This window comes from Cydia amplana, chromosome 19 (genome assembly GCF_948474715.1).
Source record: "Cydia amplana chromosome 19, ilCydAmpl1.1, whole genome shotgun sequence".
Lineage (NCBI taxonomy): Eukaryota > Metazoa > Arthropoda > Insecta > Lepidoptera > Tortricidae > Cydia > Cydia amplana.
Window position 1 is genome coordinate 8,363,898 of NC_086087.1, and position 17,594 is coordinate 8,381,491.

The window sequence follows — 17,594 nt, forward strand, 5'->3', positions numbered from 1 at the left end:
AGCAAATTAGCGGTAGGTAGGTATCTCAAATCGCAAAGTTATACCTTAAATTATACAGATTTTTTTAAGTATTTGTTTTTGATATACCGCTATTAGGAGAGCAGAATTTATTCATTCATTCATTTTTCAAAGTTTCTGTGAAAGCTTTCATAACAGTAACTGTATAAATAAGCACGCGAATTGCATCTTAAAGTTATTTATTTGGAATATTATACTATATTTACAGCAAAATCAAATAATGTATTATTACATTTTCCCAAAGTTCAAAACACAAACATGTATGCGTACTTAATCGTAGGTATGTACATTAAAAAACTACCGCCCACAATATGTGTACATACAGTAGAGCTAATGTGGTTTGTAGTCACAGACAATCCAACGTGGTTTGTAGTCACAGACAATCCAACCTCTAGACATAGCATAGTCGCGCTACCCCCTCTGCCACACATACGGTAGCGTTACTCCATCTTCGAGTCAATCCCGTGCCGTGATTGGTCCGTGTCTTTGAACGGACCAATCACGGCACGGGATTCGCACACCTCGTCCCCCCGCACCCCCGTATTTTGGGCAACATCGGTTTCATGAAAGAATTGGCCTAAGCTCAGTCTAGAGGTTGGATTGTCAGTGTTTTGTAGTTTATTGTACAGATAAAATGAGACACGAGAAACACAATTAGTGAGATAATTAAATACAACAAAGGGTTTTTTATTGTCATGTATATACCAAGTTACTTTAAAACGAATTTACTAAAATAATACTTACTGTAAAAGGGCGTTTTTTTTTTGTTGTCCCCTACACTTTTTTTTACAAATTTGGGATTTTTTATTTTATTTCTACTCAGAATCACGAGCTCTTTCTATCCTAATAGGAGAAAATAAGTGTCCCAAAATTTCCATACATTTTTAGATCTTTCCATTGCGCGACCGCCATACAAAGTCTATGAAAAATGGTGACGGAATGGAAATAAAAACCTTAGGACACTTTTTTTCTCCTATTAGGATAGAAAGAGCTCGTGATTCTGAGTAGAAATAACATAAAAAATCCCAAATTTGAAATAAAAGTGTAGGGGACAACAAAAAAAAACGCCCATAAATGTAACATTACTTTTATTTTATACTCATAAATCAGCAACACTATTGCATTGTGTTATTAATTATTATCGTTATCAAGAATCTGTATTACAATTTGCCTCGTTCGCGGTTTTTTACCTCAGTGCACTTAAGCATTTTAAACTTTAAACCTATACTAAATAAGGTCATAAACTGCTAAGCATAATTTGGCATACACAAGGGTCTCTATTTTGGTCAAAAAAGCAAATACTTATGACTGTATCATTCCAAACTACAGTTAGAAGAAAAATCAGTAACCTTTGCTAGTATTTCGGGGTCTTGTACCCTGGCTCGTCGCCCGTCGCAGGCGCCTTGCGTTTTTGAATTATATTTTGAATCTGAAAAGGAAATGTGAATTAGGTATTTTATTGGCGGTGGGTCCTCCCACTTGAACTCCCACGAAATTGCTTATGTTCATCGAATTTTTTATTTGACCTTTAATATGCGAAATAATTCTATGAACATGTATGACACACCAAAACTTGGCATGGAAGTTCTTGTAATAGAAAATCCATACAGCTATTACCGATCTAGCATTTAGAACGCTCAAGCTAAGCTACACTCTAAAGATGGATGGATATAAGCTTTTTCGGCAACGCCTCCTTGCTCATGTAGGCGGATACTGACCTGTTGCCACTCTCGGTCGAGCTCTGCCTTCTCGCTCTTATCCTTGGTCTTCCTTGTCTTGCGTCCGTCCTGTGTCTTCACGCCGTACTGGAAGGCAGCCTTCGGCAGCGCCTCCTTGCTCATGTAGGCGGATACTGACCTGTTGCCACTCTCGGTCGAGCTCTGCCTTCTCGCTCTTATCCTTGGTCTTCCTTGTCTTGCGTCCGTCCTGTGTCTTCACGCCGTACTGGAAGGCAGCCTTCTGCAGCGCCTCCTTGCTCATGTAGGCGGATACTGACCTGTTGCCACTCTCGGTCGAGCTCTGCCTTCTCGCTCTTATCCTTGGTCTTCCTTGTCTTCCGTCCGTCCTGTGTCTTCACACCGTACTGGAAGGCAGCCTTCGGCAGCGCCTCCTTGCTGCTCATATAGGCGGAGTACTCTTCTTGCGTGTCAAAGTCCCATCGCCCTGACAAATAAAAAATCAGTTATTTATTACAACGTGTAAAATAAGTGTCGCAACTTTAATTTACATAGAGCAGACACTAGAATTGGCATTGAATCAATACATATTTTTTTTAATCTGAGTTATAATAAGCCATTCCGCTGATGAGATGAGTGGTCGAGTATTGAAACATCAGTAAGTTAGATGTAACTACTATTGATCATGATCACATTACACTGCAGGTGGGTGTTATGTTTTTAGATGAAAAATAACTTGACCTATACTTAATTTAAACGGTAATCGCCGGTCCGGCCTTCACCACTGGAGGGCTTCGTCACTTTTTCGTTAATATGACATCTATTTCAGTTTATAATTTATGTATAGTAGTGTGACTACTTAAAAAACACAAAGTTACACTTAAACTTAAAGTTGTGCAATTATTTAAACTCAGAGTTCCCAGCACTCACCAAGCGCTGGTGGCCTAGCGGTAAGAGCGTGCGACTTGCAATCCGGAGGTCGCGGGTTCGAACCCCGGCTCGTACCAATGAGTTTTTCGGAACTTATGTACGAAATATCATTTGATATTTACCAGTCGCATTTCGGTGAAGGAAAACATCGTGAGCAAACCGGACTAATCCCTAAACGGGCCTTTACCCTCTCGGTTGGAAAGTCAGATGGCAGTCGCTTTCGTAAAAAGGCCCACGCCAATTACTGGGATTAGTTGCCAAGCGGACCCCAGGCTCCCATGAGATGAAGATGATGAATTCATACCCCGGCCGGCGAGAGCAAAAATGCGTTGACAGCTTAATAGTGCGAGGACACACACTTTGGTCGATGTCGATAAAAACAACACGATGTACTGGACCACCGTTATGATATGCAGAAGTATTAATTATTGTTGTAAACAAAATTAAAACCAAGTGTTTGTATTTATTCAGTTTAAAATTGTTTTAGGGTTATTCTTAGAAACGCGTGGAGGTATCAAGTTGAAATAAATAACAAATACTAATGGCTCAGTTTAAAAAAAAAATTGTGCTTAATTAAAAGTCGACTATTCTATCGACATCCATATGTCGATAGAATAGTCGATATTTAATTAAGCACTAGGAGCAGACGCATTTTTGCTCTCGCCGGCCGGGGTATGAATTGATGATGAGAGGTCCCAGCACTCACCTATAGGCCCCTTCTTGTTGCCGGCGTCCATCTTGGTGTAGTCGACCTCGTCGTCGGAGTCGTCGATCGCGTCGTCCATCTAGAGGTTGGATTGTCTGTGGTCTCAGCACTCACCTATAGGCCCCTTCTTGTTGCCGGCGTCCATCTTGGTGTAGTCGACTTCGTCGTTGGAGTCGTCGATCGCGTCGTCCATCTAGAGGTTGGATTGTCTGTGGTCTCAGCACTCACCTATAGGGCCCTTCTTGTTGCCGGCGTCCATCTTGGTGTAGTCGACCTCGTCGTCGGAGTCGTCGATCGCGTCGTCCATCTAGAGGTTGGATTGTCTGTGGTCTCAGCACTCACCTATAGGGCCCTTCTTGTTGCCGGCGTCCATCTTGGTGTAGTCGACCTCGTCGTCGGAGTCGTCGATCGCGTCGTCCATCTAGAGGTTGGATTGTCTGTGGTCTCAGCACTCACCTATAGGGCCCTTCTTGTTGCCGGCGTCCATCTTGGTGTAGTGGACTTCGTCGTCGGAGTCGTCGATCGCGTCGTCCATCTAGAGGTTGGATTGTCTGTGGTCTCAGCACTCACCTATAGGGCCCTTCTTGTTGCCGGCGTCCATCTTGGTGTAGTCGACCTCGTCGTCGGAGTCGTCGATCGCGTCGTCCATCTAGAGGTTGGATTGTCTGTGGTCTCAGCACTCACCTATAGGGCCCTTCTTGTTGCCGGCGTCCATCTTGGTGTAGTCGACCTCGTCGTCGGAGTCGTCGATCGCGTCGTCCATCTAGAGGTTGGATTGTCTGTGGTCTCAGCACTCACCTATAGGGCCCTTCTTGTTGCCGGCGTCCATCTTGGTGTAGTCGACTTCGTCGTCGGAGTCGTCGATCGCGTCGTCCATCTCGCGCAGCCCCGGGTAGCACTCGGCGTAGCCCTCGGGCTCGGCCGCGAGCCGCGACAGCAGCGCCGCGGAGCGCTTGTCCCGCTCCTCCGGGTTGGGGCCGGCGCGGCGCGGCATCGGCCCGGGGCCTACAAGTATCCATAATGATCAAGTATGCGTCATTTGCTAAAGCAAGAGTTCGAATAATATATATCATTATTATATTTATAGTATGTATTTTATAAATATGTGGTAGTTTATATATATTTTATTTATTTATGTAATTTATAAGTATAGTTTGCTTTTTTTAACTCACTCAATATATTTTCTCTCTCTGCACCAATTGAAGGTATCTCTGTTTGGCCCTATGGTTGACTGGTAGAGAATGCCATTTGTACATTGTTGTATATATTTTGTGCAATAAAGTTTAAATAAATAAATAAATAAATAATGATTAATTGACCGAAGCGTAGCGAAGGTCTACGTTTTGACTCGGGCATTTTGCTTTTGTATGTCCGAATGTTCTCCTCTACAGGTCACAATTCTCAACCGATTCTTGTGAAATTTTGTGACCAGATTCTATGAGTAAATAAAATTTTTTTGTCTATCCCGTTTTTGGAAATTTTCAAAAATGGAGGAGTTGTGATACCTCGCGCTTAAACAAATAGTCGTATCGATATCATAAGAGTATTTTCTTTTTGAGACATATTTATATAGTAAATGGCAAAAAATGCAGAAAAATTGTATTGCTGGTTACCGCCTAGGTATTTAGATATTTAGTTTGTGTTCGAGAATGAGTAGCCAAATTTCGTCAGTTTAGCTAAGAACTATCATGGTGCATTTTGCAAACAATTTTTTTGTTTGCACACAGAAAGTCTGGGTTCGATCCCCAGTAAGACATAACTTTTTCTATTTTTTTTCACTTAAACTTCTTTTTTTTTAAATAAATTAAAATCTTTGTATTGTTGACTGATCAAACCGCTGTGTGGCGCTGTCATAGTGCACGGTCCCAATAAGCTATGCTTCCGAGGTCTACAGCTCACAGAGCCACTAGTGTATAGACGGTCAACCAAATCTTGTCAGTAGAAAAAGGCGCGAAATTCAAATTTTCTATGAGACGATATCCCTTCGCGCCTACATTTTTCAAATTTACCGCCTTTTTCTACTGACAAGATCTGGTTGACCAAGTATAAGAACAAGAAATCAGGACAAACTACAGTGTGTCAGCAAAGCGAAAAAGGCGACACCGGCTGTGGGTGACTTTTTTCGAATTGCGTTAATTCTATCGAAAAAAATTCGCTTCGCTCGCGTTTTCAATATGTTACTGTTATCAATTAATTATAGCTGGTCAACCAAATCTTGTCAGTAGAAAAAGGCGCGAAATTCAAATTTTCTATGAGACGATATCCCTTCGCGCCTACTTTTTTCAAATTTACCGCCTTTTTCTACTGACAAGATCTGGTTGACCAAGTATAAGAACAAGAAATCAGGACAAACTACAGTGTGTCAGCAAAGCGAAAAAGGCGACACCGGCTGTGGGTGACTTTTTTCGAATTGCGTTAATAGGCTAGATGACCAATTTTCATTTATGATATCAATCACTCAGGTTTGTTTTTAAGATCAAATGTCTATATGGGACCCATTGCATTAAAGCAATACAAAAGTCAGGAATGATAGTCAAAGTCCGACAGTCGTATTTCACTCGCGAAACGCCCCTAACAAATCGCTATATGAACGTGACGTCAAGGTCACCGAGATCGCATCTTGAAGTATGAACAAAACAAGAAAGTTGCATTTTTATCGGTGAAATATTGCGTTTATGTATAAAGTTGCTATACAATAATTTTTTGGATACAATGTGGGGAATCGAATGGTATCCTTACTAATTTCGTTTTTGAAAGTTAAAAAAAAAACTTAAATTTTGAAACTTTCAGGTGCTGTATTTTTGTATTATTTCCATTAATTTTTTTAATATTTACAATATTGTGATTAATTGCTCATTTGCTATCTATTTTACTACATTTTGTTATAAAATTCAACATGTGTCATCATCCCTATTCTACCGAATAAAATTCGCTCGCTCGCGTTTTCAATAACATTTTAAAGACTAAGCCAACTTTCACAAAGGTTACATTCGGATGGCGATAGCAGCAGCATTGCTGTTGCGACGTTACTGCTGCAGCACTGTTAATTTCCGTGATAAAATTATGTGACGGATTGAAAATTCCATTCTCAGCAGTAACGCGGCAATGAACGTCACTCAATTTACCAAGAAAATTCAATGTAATCTCGATGACCTTAGGGAGCACCATGGTCAGGCGTGTCTCACTCCGCGATTTCGTCGCTTTGCTACAGGTAGCTAAAAGTACATCCGTTCGGCCCCAATTTTGGGGAAAGCCATAAGCCGCGCGTGGCGCTGTCGCCACCTAGCGGCCATATCTGTGCTGATCGTAACAGACGCGTTTTGTTAGAGTGAGTCTTCTGTACTATTATTTATTCTGTGCCATGGTGTAGAAAGGCATCAAAATATCTTGCAGTTGAACGTCTAACAAGAATATTCCTCTTAAATTCAAGCCAAACAAATCAATTATCAAAATATTACATTGATATTATACATTTATATTATTATTGATTGACTTTATGACCCACTCAAGATATCTTATATTATTTATTTTCGCCCTCTTTTATAATTTTATTGACTTTTCTCTAGTCTATTGTACTCAGTGCTATATTTGTCTACCGTTCTTCATCAATTCTCATTTACTCAAAGGTTAACTGGAAGAAATCCCTTAAAGGGATAAGTTCCCTTTGTACTGTCTATCCTGTGCCATAAATTTGTGTTTTGTGTTTTGTACAATAAAGAGTTTATACATACATACATACATAATTTCTGCACTGTGTACTTGCGACACAGCGGTGGCTCTTAAACAATTCGGCATAAGGACCATCTCACCTTCCTCCTTATCCTGCTCGGCGGGTTTGTCGAAGTAGCCCGTCCCCGGCCGCTCGTCCCGTCTCTCTCGCTCACGTCGCTCGCCGCCGACATAGTCGCCAATGTCGCCGTATATCGAGTCTTCGTTGCGACCCTTTTCTGCGTTCTTGTCCTGAAACAAAGAAACGTATTCTCATTTTTTAGGGTTCCGTACCCAAAGGGTAAAAACGGGACCCTATTACTAAGACTCCGCTGTCCGTCCGTCCGTCCGTCCGTCCGTGATAGCTAGACAGTTGAAATTTTCACAGATGATGTATTTCTGTTGCCGCTATAACAACAAATACTAAAAACAGAATAAAATAAAGATTTAAGTGGGGCTCCCATACAACAATCGTGATTTTTGACCGAAGTTAAGCAACGTCGGGCGGGGTCAGTACTTGGATGGGTGACCGTTTTTTTGCTTGTTTTGCTCTATTTTTTGTTGATGGTGCGGAACCCTCCGTGCGCGAGTCCGACTCGCACTTGGCTGGTTTTTTTAAACCTTGTTGTTAATAGTAGTATATTACGATACAAGTACAAAAAGTAGGACCTATTCGCACGTGCATTGTACAACGTTTTACAGTACAGTACAGAAAATTTCCTACTTTTCACACTTGTATCGTTATGTACCTATATCTTTTGGGGTTTGGCAACTGTATCAATACAATAGCAACAAAAAGTTGAGGAAAACACAATATTGTAATTAGACTTCTATGCCTCGATCTCGACCACACGGAAACGCTACATGCCTGTATTACACGAATGCTGGCAGCGTCGAAATACACGGAGCCTCTTCTCCGTAAGTTCTGTAACCTTATTTTACCTTACAATAAGTTTTTGGCAAAAATTTCATTTTTGGTACAACCTTTTATCGCTGTCTGTACTTTTCTTACGACAGACAACTAATACTCATCGAGACAATTCTAAAAACCCCTAACACAATTAGGTTGCGTTGTTTCATCACAGAGTTCCTATGGCCACCTCCTGTCTCCATCATCAGATCAGCTCTATGTCATAATAATATTGCATTGTCATCCGATTTATACATGCATGCAAAATTTCAGCTCAATCGGAAACCGGGAAGTGGATCAAATTTAACTTGCAAGATTTGATTAAAGACAGACAACGGTCAGGTGAAAGTAAATAAAAGCTTGCAAAAACAATAAAAACATGAACTGACCTTAGTCTTCTTGAGTTTCCTGTGCCGGCCGTGGCAGAGGTGTTACATGCGCGTTGCCGACCTTTATAAAAACCTGTACACTCCTTTTTTGAAGAACCCCATACTGTAGACCCTCGGGAAAACCTCGGAAGGGAGCTCATTCCACAGCCGGAGCGTCCGCGGGAGGAAATTCCTCTTAAACCGCACAGTACGCGACCATTTAGGTTCTAGGGTGTGTGGATGAACACCCTGCCGATGGCGAGCGGTGCGGTGACCTCTTCTCCGTAACCTTATCTTATCTTAAGCTTTGGATTCCTCCGAAAACGGTGCCGTAATATGACGGCCGTCATATAGCGGCCGCAAAAGACGGCCGTCTTTACGGTGGCGACACGTGGAAAGTACCACGGCGTCATAACACACCGTCATCCACCAAGGTCAAAGCGGCAAATTTGAAAAATGTAGGCGCGATGGGATAACGTCCCATAGAAAAATTGAATTTCGCGCCTCTTCCTACTGACAAGATTTGCTTGATCATCTATAATTTACTTGGAGGATGAAATATCATCAGAAGAGGAAAATAATCGTAGTACGGAATCACTTATTCAAATCTCGTGTCATTTATTCAAAATGGCGTCACCGCTATCTAATAAAACGTTCACGAAACTATCGACACCGTCATGACGGCCGTCATCTTACGTTACGTTGACAATCAACGTAACGTAACGCCGTCTACGAAACCGCGCCATCTTGTTTACATAGACAACGTTCTAGTGACGTCAGTCAACGCTATATAGCGGCCGTAATATGATGGCACCGTCTTCGGAAGAATCCAAAGCTTTACAAAAACATTGACTGACCTTAGTCTTCTTGAGTTTCCTGTGCCGGCCGTGGCGCAGGTAGCTGAATATCTGCGTGAGCTTCTCTAGCACGACGTCGTTGGCGCTGGCGGCCGAGCTGCGCTCGTCTGGCTCGGGCACGTCGGCCTTGCTGCGCGTCAGCGTTGTAGGGATGTCGCTGTCTGTTGATTAAAGGGATACATTCAGAAAAATATTACCCTAAAATGTCTCAGTATGTGTACACATTTTATATTGATTTTTTTATACCACGTCGGTGGCAAACCAGCTTATAAAGCGCGTGACGGTAAAAGGTTACCGTTAAGGGGCTCCCCCACGCCAATGACCTTCGATCTGAATCCCTTAGTTTTCTAATGTTTTTTGTAGCTTACCATATTAACAACAACGGCTTTAAGCAATATAGTATCCCATATTTACTTCAAAGTTCATAGTCTTCGACATATTTAGCATCAAAGTTGAACAATTTTAGGCCAAAAAACTGGTTTTCTGGCCATAACTTTTGTGTGTAATTAGTTTAAAATTAAAATCCTCGCCACGTTTTTCGAGACGTCAAAGACGAACGCAAATATGTAGATTTCGTATATCCAAGATCCTTCACAGTAAACTAGATACGAGAAAAGTGATTTTTAGACAATTTAGACTTTTTAGAATTTAAAAAAAAAAAAACAAAAAATAAGCATTCATTTCTTTCAAAATCCGATCGATAAAAATGGTGATAACTGATAAAAGATTGAAGAACTGATAGTCGTTTGTCAAATAATACTATCTGTGGTGCAAAAGTAGGAGATACGATTCAAAACTTGTCAAAAATCGTTGAAAACCGCAGTTAGCCCCTTAAGTTGATGATACATACCTATAGTGCCTTCCTCGTCTAGTTCAACCACATACGCCATGCGGCCCGGCGCGAACAACTCGTTGCGGGTCACCTTCTTGTTTCTACAATATAATCACAGATTCGTTATTAACAACGTCTAATATATTCTATTCAGAATGTTTATTTATAAACTGGGCGTGACTCAGTTCCCACACAAACCATAACCATAATTGAAATTTACAGTTTCCAAATTAAAATAAATAATTGCAGCAATCACTAAAGGCTCTAGACAAGTCGAGTTTCATGTGATTTTAGTTGCATTGCCGACTACTAGGACAGAACCAACACAACAGATAAATCAAATTTTCAACGTAATAAAACGAAACTCGCATGCAACTTCTCGCACCGTCTAAATGAGTCTTACAATTAGTTATTTAACAAATATGCGAATAAACTTTAAAATTTTGACAATATAGTATGATTATCACAAAAGCGGCAACTTTGAATAGGCAGTTACAAGTTTTATTAGAATGTGGAATATGTGTCTTACTTCTGATCCGTGACCATGTTGTATATATTTTTCCCCATTTGTGTTTTGAATTGGATTTCTTCTTCTTGCTGAAAAATACAATTTTAGACATAGAAAATTTGCATCCAATTTTTTTACTTTAGACTACCATTTACAAGTGCAATCTGTATAGAAATTTCAAATCAAAACTAGTTTTGATAATAAATTCAAACATTTTATCTGTGTTTATTTTGTTTTTTTTTTCTTAGTGTTTAATACCAAACTTGGTTCATGGAACACTCATGGGATCACTTCAATGCTGTCTGTCATAGCTGTTTTCTGATATACTTTTCTCACTCCTGATTAATTCCACAAGCATATTTTTTTTCTTAAATTTGAAACATTCCATTATTCAAAATAAAATCTTGTCATTTCGCCTCAGCCACGAAACGCACGCTCGACGTTGAAACCGATAGCCGCACATTTATTTTAACCAATGTTCCGTGGCGCTCGAGTAGGGCTCAGTCAGGGACTAGCGTGACACTCACCGGGGCGACCTCCTTCTTTTCCTTGACTGCCTCAACCGGCGGCTCCGACACGAGCCGCTCCATCTCTTCCTCCTGCTCCTGCTCACGAGTTTGGATCTCTGAACGCACCTGATTAAACAAATATTTTCATAAATAACAGTTTTGAATGATTCACGGTTAGTTTCACTAGACTTATATCGCCCGGGATATGAAACGTGATTACCTTTTGTATTGTTATCGAAAACATAAATGCCTATTGGTAAACTATTGATTAAGAAAAGCTAGCAATTTTTTTTTTATAAATGACTATAGTCATTTAATTTCATATGGTAAAAGTGATCACTGATCAATGATCATTTAAGCAACACAAGACTTCTACTCAACCTAATTTAATCAGCTTAACTCATGGGCGTACGCACGGTGGGGCAAGGTGGGGCAGACCCTGCTGTCTGACCCGAAGTTAAGAATTTTTTAAATTGGACCAAGATTTATAAGGTTATTTACTTCTGCCCCACCCTTTAACAATTTCTGGGTAATTCTGGGTACGCCAATGGCTTAACTAACAGCTTTACATGTGTAATTTTAAGTGAAATTGTATATTGTGAGATAAATAAATCATATCATATCATAACTAGTTGTAGATGAAAAGAATTGTCGCATTTATATGTACCTTTTGCAATAGAGCATAATCAAGACCTTTCACCAAGTGAGTATGCTCCATGTCACCACCAAGATATTTGGATTCCTGAAAATGAACAATAATTTAATTAGTATTATTAAATCAGATCAAGAAATATTTAATGGACCACTGAAGACCAAATTTATAATGACATCTCTTTCTGTCTTGCCGGGTCTTCCGAGGCATGAAATAATTCAATTGCCAGTTACAATAAGCGTACCTGAATAAGTTGTCTTCTTCTTTCCTTGGCATCCATTCCCGACTTAACATCTGGGGCTACAGCTCTGGAAACAAAACATTCACATCAAATCTAGTTGTCTGGAAGAGATTCTAGAAAGTTTTGGAGACACTTCTTTTATGATAAAAACACCTGTTTTTAATGATGCTGACTTGCTGAGTGAAACTTATTCATTGTGTTTTTTTATCAGTGAGGTGCAAGCAAGCCACATGATATTGAAATAAAATAAGTTTATTTGAATAATCACACTTACCCTTGATTTAAAATGGACTATCTTCTCAATAAAATAATTATATTTATTTTACCCAAATCAAAACTAAATTAAACCATTTTCACTAAGATCATCTGGTTTGTTCCAAGTCTCTGTTAAAATATTTTTCTTTTGGACCTACTAGATAGATAGATAGATAATAGTTTATTCATCACACATGGTAATAGGTACATTTAAAATATACATAATGTACACAATATCTATACTACTAACAAGTGCAACTAGTCAAAAATTTATTATTAAACTAAGGTGCATGCATGTCATAATTTGTAACATTTACGCTTCATTAAATTCTTTTATGCCATACAAAGTCTTTGTTAATAATATGTCTTTCACTTGAGCATGAAACACTGTCAATCTTGATTCGTTTTTGAGATGTTCAGGTAATTTATTATATAGTTTCCGACCAATAACTCCGGGCATTTTTTTTGACATTGCGACTACTAGTGGTTCACAGACCACTAGTTAAGAACCACCATTTTAAATTTACCTGTAAGCACTGCTGGTATTGCTGGTGGGGTCAGTAGGCCCAATATCATTGGACCCGTCTCTCCTCTCCCTAGCTCTGTCTCTATACTTCTCCGCTAACTCTGCCAACTTATTATCTTCCTGTTTCTTTAAGGCAGCATAATATGACTTCTTCTTTCGTCGAAGCTCACTTTTATTTTCTGTTGGTGGTGGCATGGACCTAAAAAGCAGTGTTTAAAAATACATTAGCATATCAAGGAAAGGTCTAAACTGCATTTGAGTTATTGAAAAAATATTACCCAGCATTGGCCATGGCCTCGCGCACTGAGCCAGCGGGGTGGGCGCCGGCTGCAGGCGTAGCCCTCGGAGTCATAAGGAGTTTCCTGAAATCCTCGTTTGTGAGCCTCTGAGACATCGGGGTCTCCTCCCCGGTACGATGTTCGTCCATGATTAATTTATTTCCTGCGCTGTCCTAAATCAAAGTTTTATTGTTCTGTCGTATTGTTTATAAGTAGTGTTAGCAACGGCGTCACTAAAATAACACACACTACACTACAAACTAAATTAGGAGCTACTGCAAGGTGCTATTTGACTTCACTTGACAGATTCAATACAAATTGTCAAAGTCAAGTAAGGCAACACACAATACGTACCATAGACTATTAATTTAAAAAATAAGTAACATACACTGTTTGGGATAAGGATATAAACACTCAACTTGTTCTGTTTGGTGTCAAGTCTAGTGACAGTAGTGACATTTGTTTGACATTGTCTGAAGTTTCTCAAGTTTACTACTTGTTGCCGGTTTTCGCTCGACTGTATTTAGTTTCGTGTTTCTGACGCGAAGTAGAGTGAAATAAAGTGCTAAATAAATATACCAGCATTGTTTGTACAACTTCCACTGTGAACGGACGCTAGTTCTCATCATGCCGCATTTCAGGATTGAGACAAACGTACCGCGGGACCAAATCCCGAAGGATTTCGTTTCCAAGGCAGTGCCAATACTTGCTAAAGCTCTTGGTAAACCGGAACAGGTAACCAATTTGTTTTTATACGGTGTTTACAGTAAAACGACAAAAATAACTGCTGAAATACCTACATTTTAATCAGTTATCTCTATTAATTTTTTTTTTCTTGAATCGTAGTACTGCGTGGTATCCGTTCATCCTGATGTGATGATGAGCTTCAGCGGAACCACTGCACCTTGCGCTATTGGGAATGTGATGTCTATTGGAGCCCTGGGTGTGGAACAGAACAAGAAACATGCCAAAGTTCTTTATGAATTAGTAGAAAAAGAGTTAGGAGTGCCTTCAGACCGGTAAGCTTACTAATTATAATATACCTACATATATTATGAAGATTAATATTTAAACTTAGAGTTACTAGGGTTTTTCAAGAGACTAGCAGCATTTCCCAAACTATGGGACCCATTGGTGAGTCTCTAGTGAAATTTGAGTGGGCTCTGAAACAACACAACATGCTGACTGATGGGGTTAACAGCAGGAACTAATAATATTTCATGCTCCCTATTAAGACAACCAAGAGGTGAGTAAATATGGCAGTTTTTGTTAGGTGGGTCGGAGCCCAGTCAACTTTGGGAACTACTGGACTATAGTATGAGATACTTAAAAAAACTGTGTATAGGTCCTAACTATGATATATGACTAGTTATTAAAAAAAAGTAATGTTAACCACTATGAGTCAATTTAATACTGAAAGTAGTCAATTACTAACAGAAAGAAACAATGGAACATTTATGGGGCATATTAAACAACATGCTATTGTATTAGTTATACAACCTGATTAGTGTAGCCGATTGATAGCTGCTTAGTCATCACTAAGGTACTATGAGTTAACAGACTCACTGTCTCCACAGTGAGTCTGTTAACTCTCACTATGGTGCAGAAAGACTCAATGAAAATGATGCTTAACTATGAGTAATGCTAATAAACTACAGTAATAATGAACTTGTTAACAACCACCAAGGTTCTTTATAACTTTACTTATCACCAGACTTTATCCAAGTGATAAAATTACCTTGCTTTTGAAGTTAGCTCAATGCACCTGCTTACAGTCTATTTGACCCCACACAAATATGGCTCATTAGCTGGGTCCACGCAGAGCGAGCATACGCGCGAGGCAATTTCCTCGCGCACATACGGCCAGTGTAAACGTGCCTCGGCCAAGGCAACGCGCGTGATGCATGTCTGCACTATCTGTTATGCTCGCTCTGTGGATAAGTTAAGCTATCAGCTGTATTGTGGATTTGTGGCCTTTCTTATGCTCTGTTTTCTTTTCAGGATGTACATCACCTTCCAAGACGAACCTACAGGCAATGTGGGCTTCAAGGGAACTACCTTCCATGCCATTTTTGGATAAACACATTGAATCTCTTTAAACATGTTTAAATTTATAAGCCATTTAAGATACAATCTATGTAGTATAGTCATACATTTAAAGTTATAAAAAAAATACCATTATTTAAATTCTTATTATTTTCAATTAGTAGAAAGTAATTTCTAATCAGAATGTAATTAAAAGCAAAAATGGATATATGTACATACTTACCCGGTATCCATTGCGCGCGGCTGCCTCGCGAGCCAATGTTCGATAGTTTGCCGCGCAATATGGAGTGGAGACAGGCCTTTACACTGTTTTTGATCTCTGTTTCTTACTAACTTGACAGTCATCATCATCATACTAACCAAATCAAAAAAATTTGTGACAAATGAAAACATATTGGTTTAATTGTAAAGTTTTCACTTGCAAAGAACAGTTATACTTTTCAAAACATGATTATTATCGTTCCCATAACAAGTTATGCAATTCAGTAAGCATTGGAAAACAATTGAATGATTTGTTACAAATGCATAGCTACCTAGCTATATTTGCCTATGTATAAACGTATTTTTCATCATACTCGCTCCAAAAAGATCTTATTTCATGCTGGTGTACAGAAGGACAAAGGCCTATATATATTGTTCCCGGGGGAGTTATGGATTGTGAAAAAAAAGCTATAACTCCCTAGGCTATAGCTTTTTTTTTAATTTTATCACTATAGCTGGTCAAGCAGGTCTTGTCAGTAGAAAAAGGCGGCAAATTTGAAAAATGTAGGCGCAAAGGGATTACGTCCCATAGAAAATTTGAATTTCGCGCCTTTTTTTACTGACAAGATTTGCTTGACCAGCTATAATTCATACAAACCAAGTACCGTAAATGAACTTTACTTTTAAAATACCTACTGATGTTTATGATTTTATATTTTTGTTCATGTTTAAAAATATTTCATAACTTGATTCATTTAATAGCCGTTTTATATTATTACATAATTTTCAATCGTGGCTGAATGCCGAATACCCGACTAGGTCTGTGCCTTCGATGCCTAGAACCTTAATGACAATATGGCGGACGAATGTTTGATATGTCACCGTAATCCGTATTTAACATGTATTTAAGAATGATTTCTCTTAAATTTGAGTTTTTTCTTCACAAGTGTGATGTGATGAGTAACGGCCCTCGTTTCCAAAATTTCACTTAAGTACCCCCCTCGACAATCAGCAAAGTTAGAAAATATAAAATGTAATCTGCTATTGCAATAGGCTGTTTGCATTTATGTTATGGCAAAATGATTTTTCCGCTGTCGCATGTCGTATGCTGTGGTATTGAAACCTTAAGTTGAAGCAAGGATTTAACTCTTTTGGGTTTCCTAAAAAAACACATTGCCTCAGTTAAAAACTTCACACACCTTATTAAATCGGGGAAATCCCCAAATAATATTATTACTAAGTCCCTGATTTTCTATGCTCCCTAGCATGGACCTATATCATTGAGTTTCCGCACCTCAGAGAAGTGCATGCACTTAGTACGTCACCGACCACTGTGTAGAAAAATAATGCCACACATGTACAGAAAATTAAAAAAAATATTTAAAAATGCCTTCGTGCGTGTTAAAAAGTTGCAACAATAACCCAAGAAAATATAATAAAAGGGATGGAATAACATTTCACCGGTAAGCAATGGAATAACTGTTGATTTACTATTATTTAGTTTTCAAAGTAAATGTTTGGTCGTAGAAAAAGTATTGTATGCAACGTTGTTTAACTGAGTCAAAAAATACTCGTGGAGTCTTTATTAACAATTTTTGGCTTCGCATGCATGCAATGCACTTCTCTGAGATGCGGAAACATTTTGTTCGAGATGTCGTCTCTTGTTATATACCTCAATGACCTATAGACCTCTATGCTCCCTAGTCCCTTCCAGACTATGTGCGTGAACCGCGGGCGAAGCCGTTTATTTTTTTACCCACAAATATACTTATTCATATACAAAAAAGAAGGCTTACAATTTGAAAAATGCCAATTTTCTCAATCTATGGAATGCAAATTGGTGATTAAATTTGTGTACGTGTGAACGCTAGATGAGATTGCACGATTGGCGCCAATTATTTTCCTGATCAAATCGGTCGATTTGCTCAGCTCATCTGGATACGGTTTTTGTTCATGGAGTATGGTGTAACACGCCCTTTATTCATTCCAATTCTACACTGTCTATGGACACCTTTGCAAACAAAAAAGATATTTTATGGCTGGTTTTTTCCGTTGATGCGAGTGATGCGACGAAATTTTGTTCGATGGAAAAAATATGTAACGACTTTATGTCGAATAATTTATTCAGATCAGGTTCGATTGGCAATTTAGTTGTCCCGTCTGGTTTTAATTCCAAACAGTTTTATTCTTTATCGTGGTTATAAAGTCACGCTTTTATAGTCACGACACAGCAGTGAACGAAGGGAAAGTTCAGATGTTTAATTACAATACATAAATACCTACATACTAAAGTATGTGTTCCGCAATAATTAAATTATTTTATTATATTATAAAATATTTATTATTCATTAGCATTTCGTATGTCTATTTTTA

The 17,594-nt window shown here is 39.0% G+C and overlaps 2 protein-coding genes across 2 annotated transcripts; one reads left to right on the top strand and one right to left on the bottom strand.

Annotated features, from left to right (window-relative positions):
- Positions 1-1,212: 1,212 nt before the first annotated feature.
- Positions 1,213-13,212, bottom strand: LOC134657055 (protein Red). Its single transcript, XM_063512610.1, has 12 exons — positions 12,975-13,212; positions 12,698-12,895; positions 11,919-11,982; positions 11,690-11,764; positions 11,041-11,148; positions 10,535-10,602; positions 10,024-10,106; positions 9,174-9,334; positions 7,140-7,290; positions 4,129-4,335; positions 2,015-2,181; positions 1,213-1,447 (listed from the first exon to the last, which is right to left on the bottom strand). Exons 1-12 carry the CDS (start codon positions 13,121-13,123, stop codon positions 1,373-1,375), a joined length of 1,506 nt encoding a protein of 501 aa, XP_063368680.1. The 5' UTR covers positions 13,124-13,212; the 3' UTR covers positions 1,213-1,372.
- A 293-nt stretch (positions 13,213-13,505) lies between these two features.
- LOC134657170 (macrophage migration inhibitory factor-like) lies at positions 13,506-15,134 on the top strand. The gene is made up of 3 exons (XM_063512723.1): positions 13,506-13,709; positions 13,821-13,993; positions 14,976-15,134. Exons 1-3 carry the CDS (start codon positions 13,602-13,604, stop codon positions 15,052-15,054), a joined length of 360 nt encoding a protein of 119 aa, XP_063368793.1. The 5' UTR covers positions 13,506-13,601; the 3' UTR covers positions 15,055-15,134.
- Positions 15,135-17,594: the final 2,460 nt, after the last annotated feature.

Coding starts and splice junctions, on each gene's coding strand:
- LOC134657055 (XM_063512610.1), bottom strand. CDS start 13,123: ATGGACGAACATCGTACCGGGGAGGAGACCCCGATGTCTCAGAGGCTC. Junction 10,107..10,534: donor AACATGGTCACGGATCAGAA/GTAAGACACATA, acceptor ATTATATTGTAG/AAACAAGAAGGTGACCCGCA. Junction 4,336..7,139: donor CGAGCAGGATAAGGAGGAAG/GTGAGATGGTCC, acceptor GGATACTTGTAG/GCCCCGGGCCGATGCCGCGC.
- LOC134657170 (XM_063512723.1), top strand. CDS start 13,602: ATGCCGCATTTCAGGATTGAGACAAACGTACCGCGGGACCAAATCCCG. Junction 13,710..13,820: donor CTCTTGGTAAACCGGAACAG/GTAACCAATTTG, acceptor CTTGAATCGTAG/TACTGCGTGGTATCCGTTCA. Junction 13,994..14,975: donor TTAGGAGTGCCTTCAGACCG/GTAAGCTTACTA, acceptor TTTTCTTTTCAG/GATGTACATCACCTTCCAAG.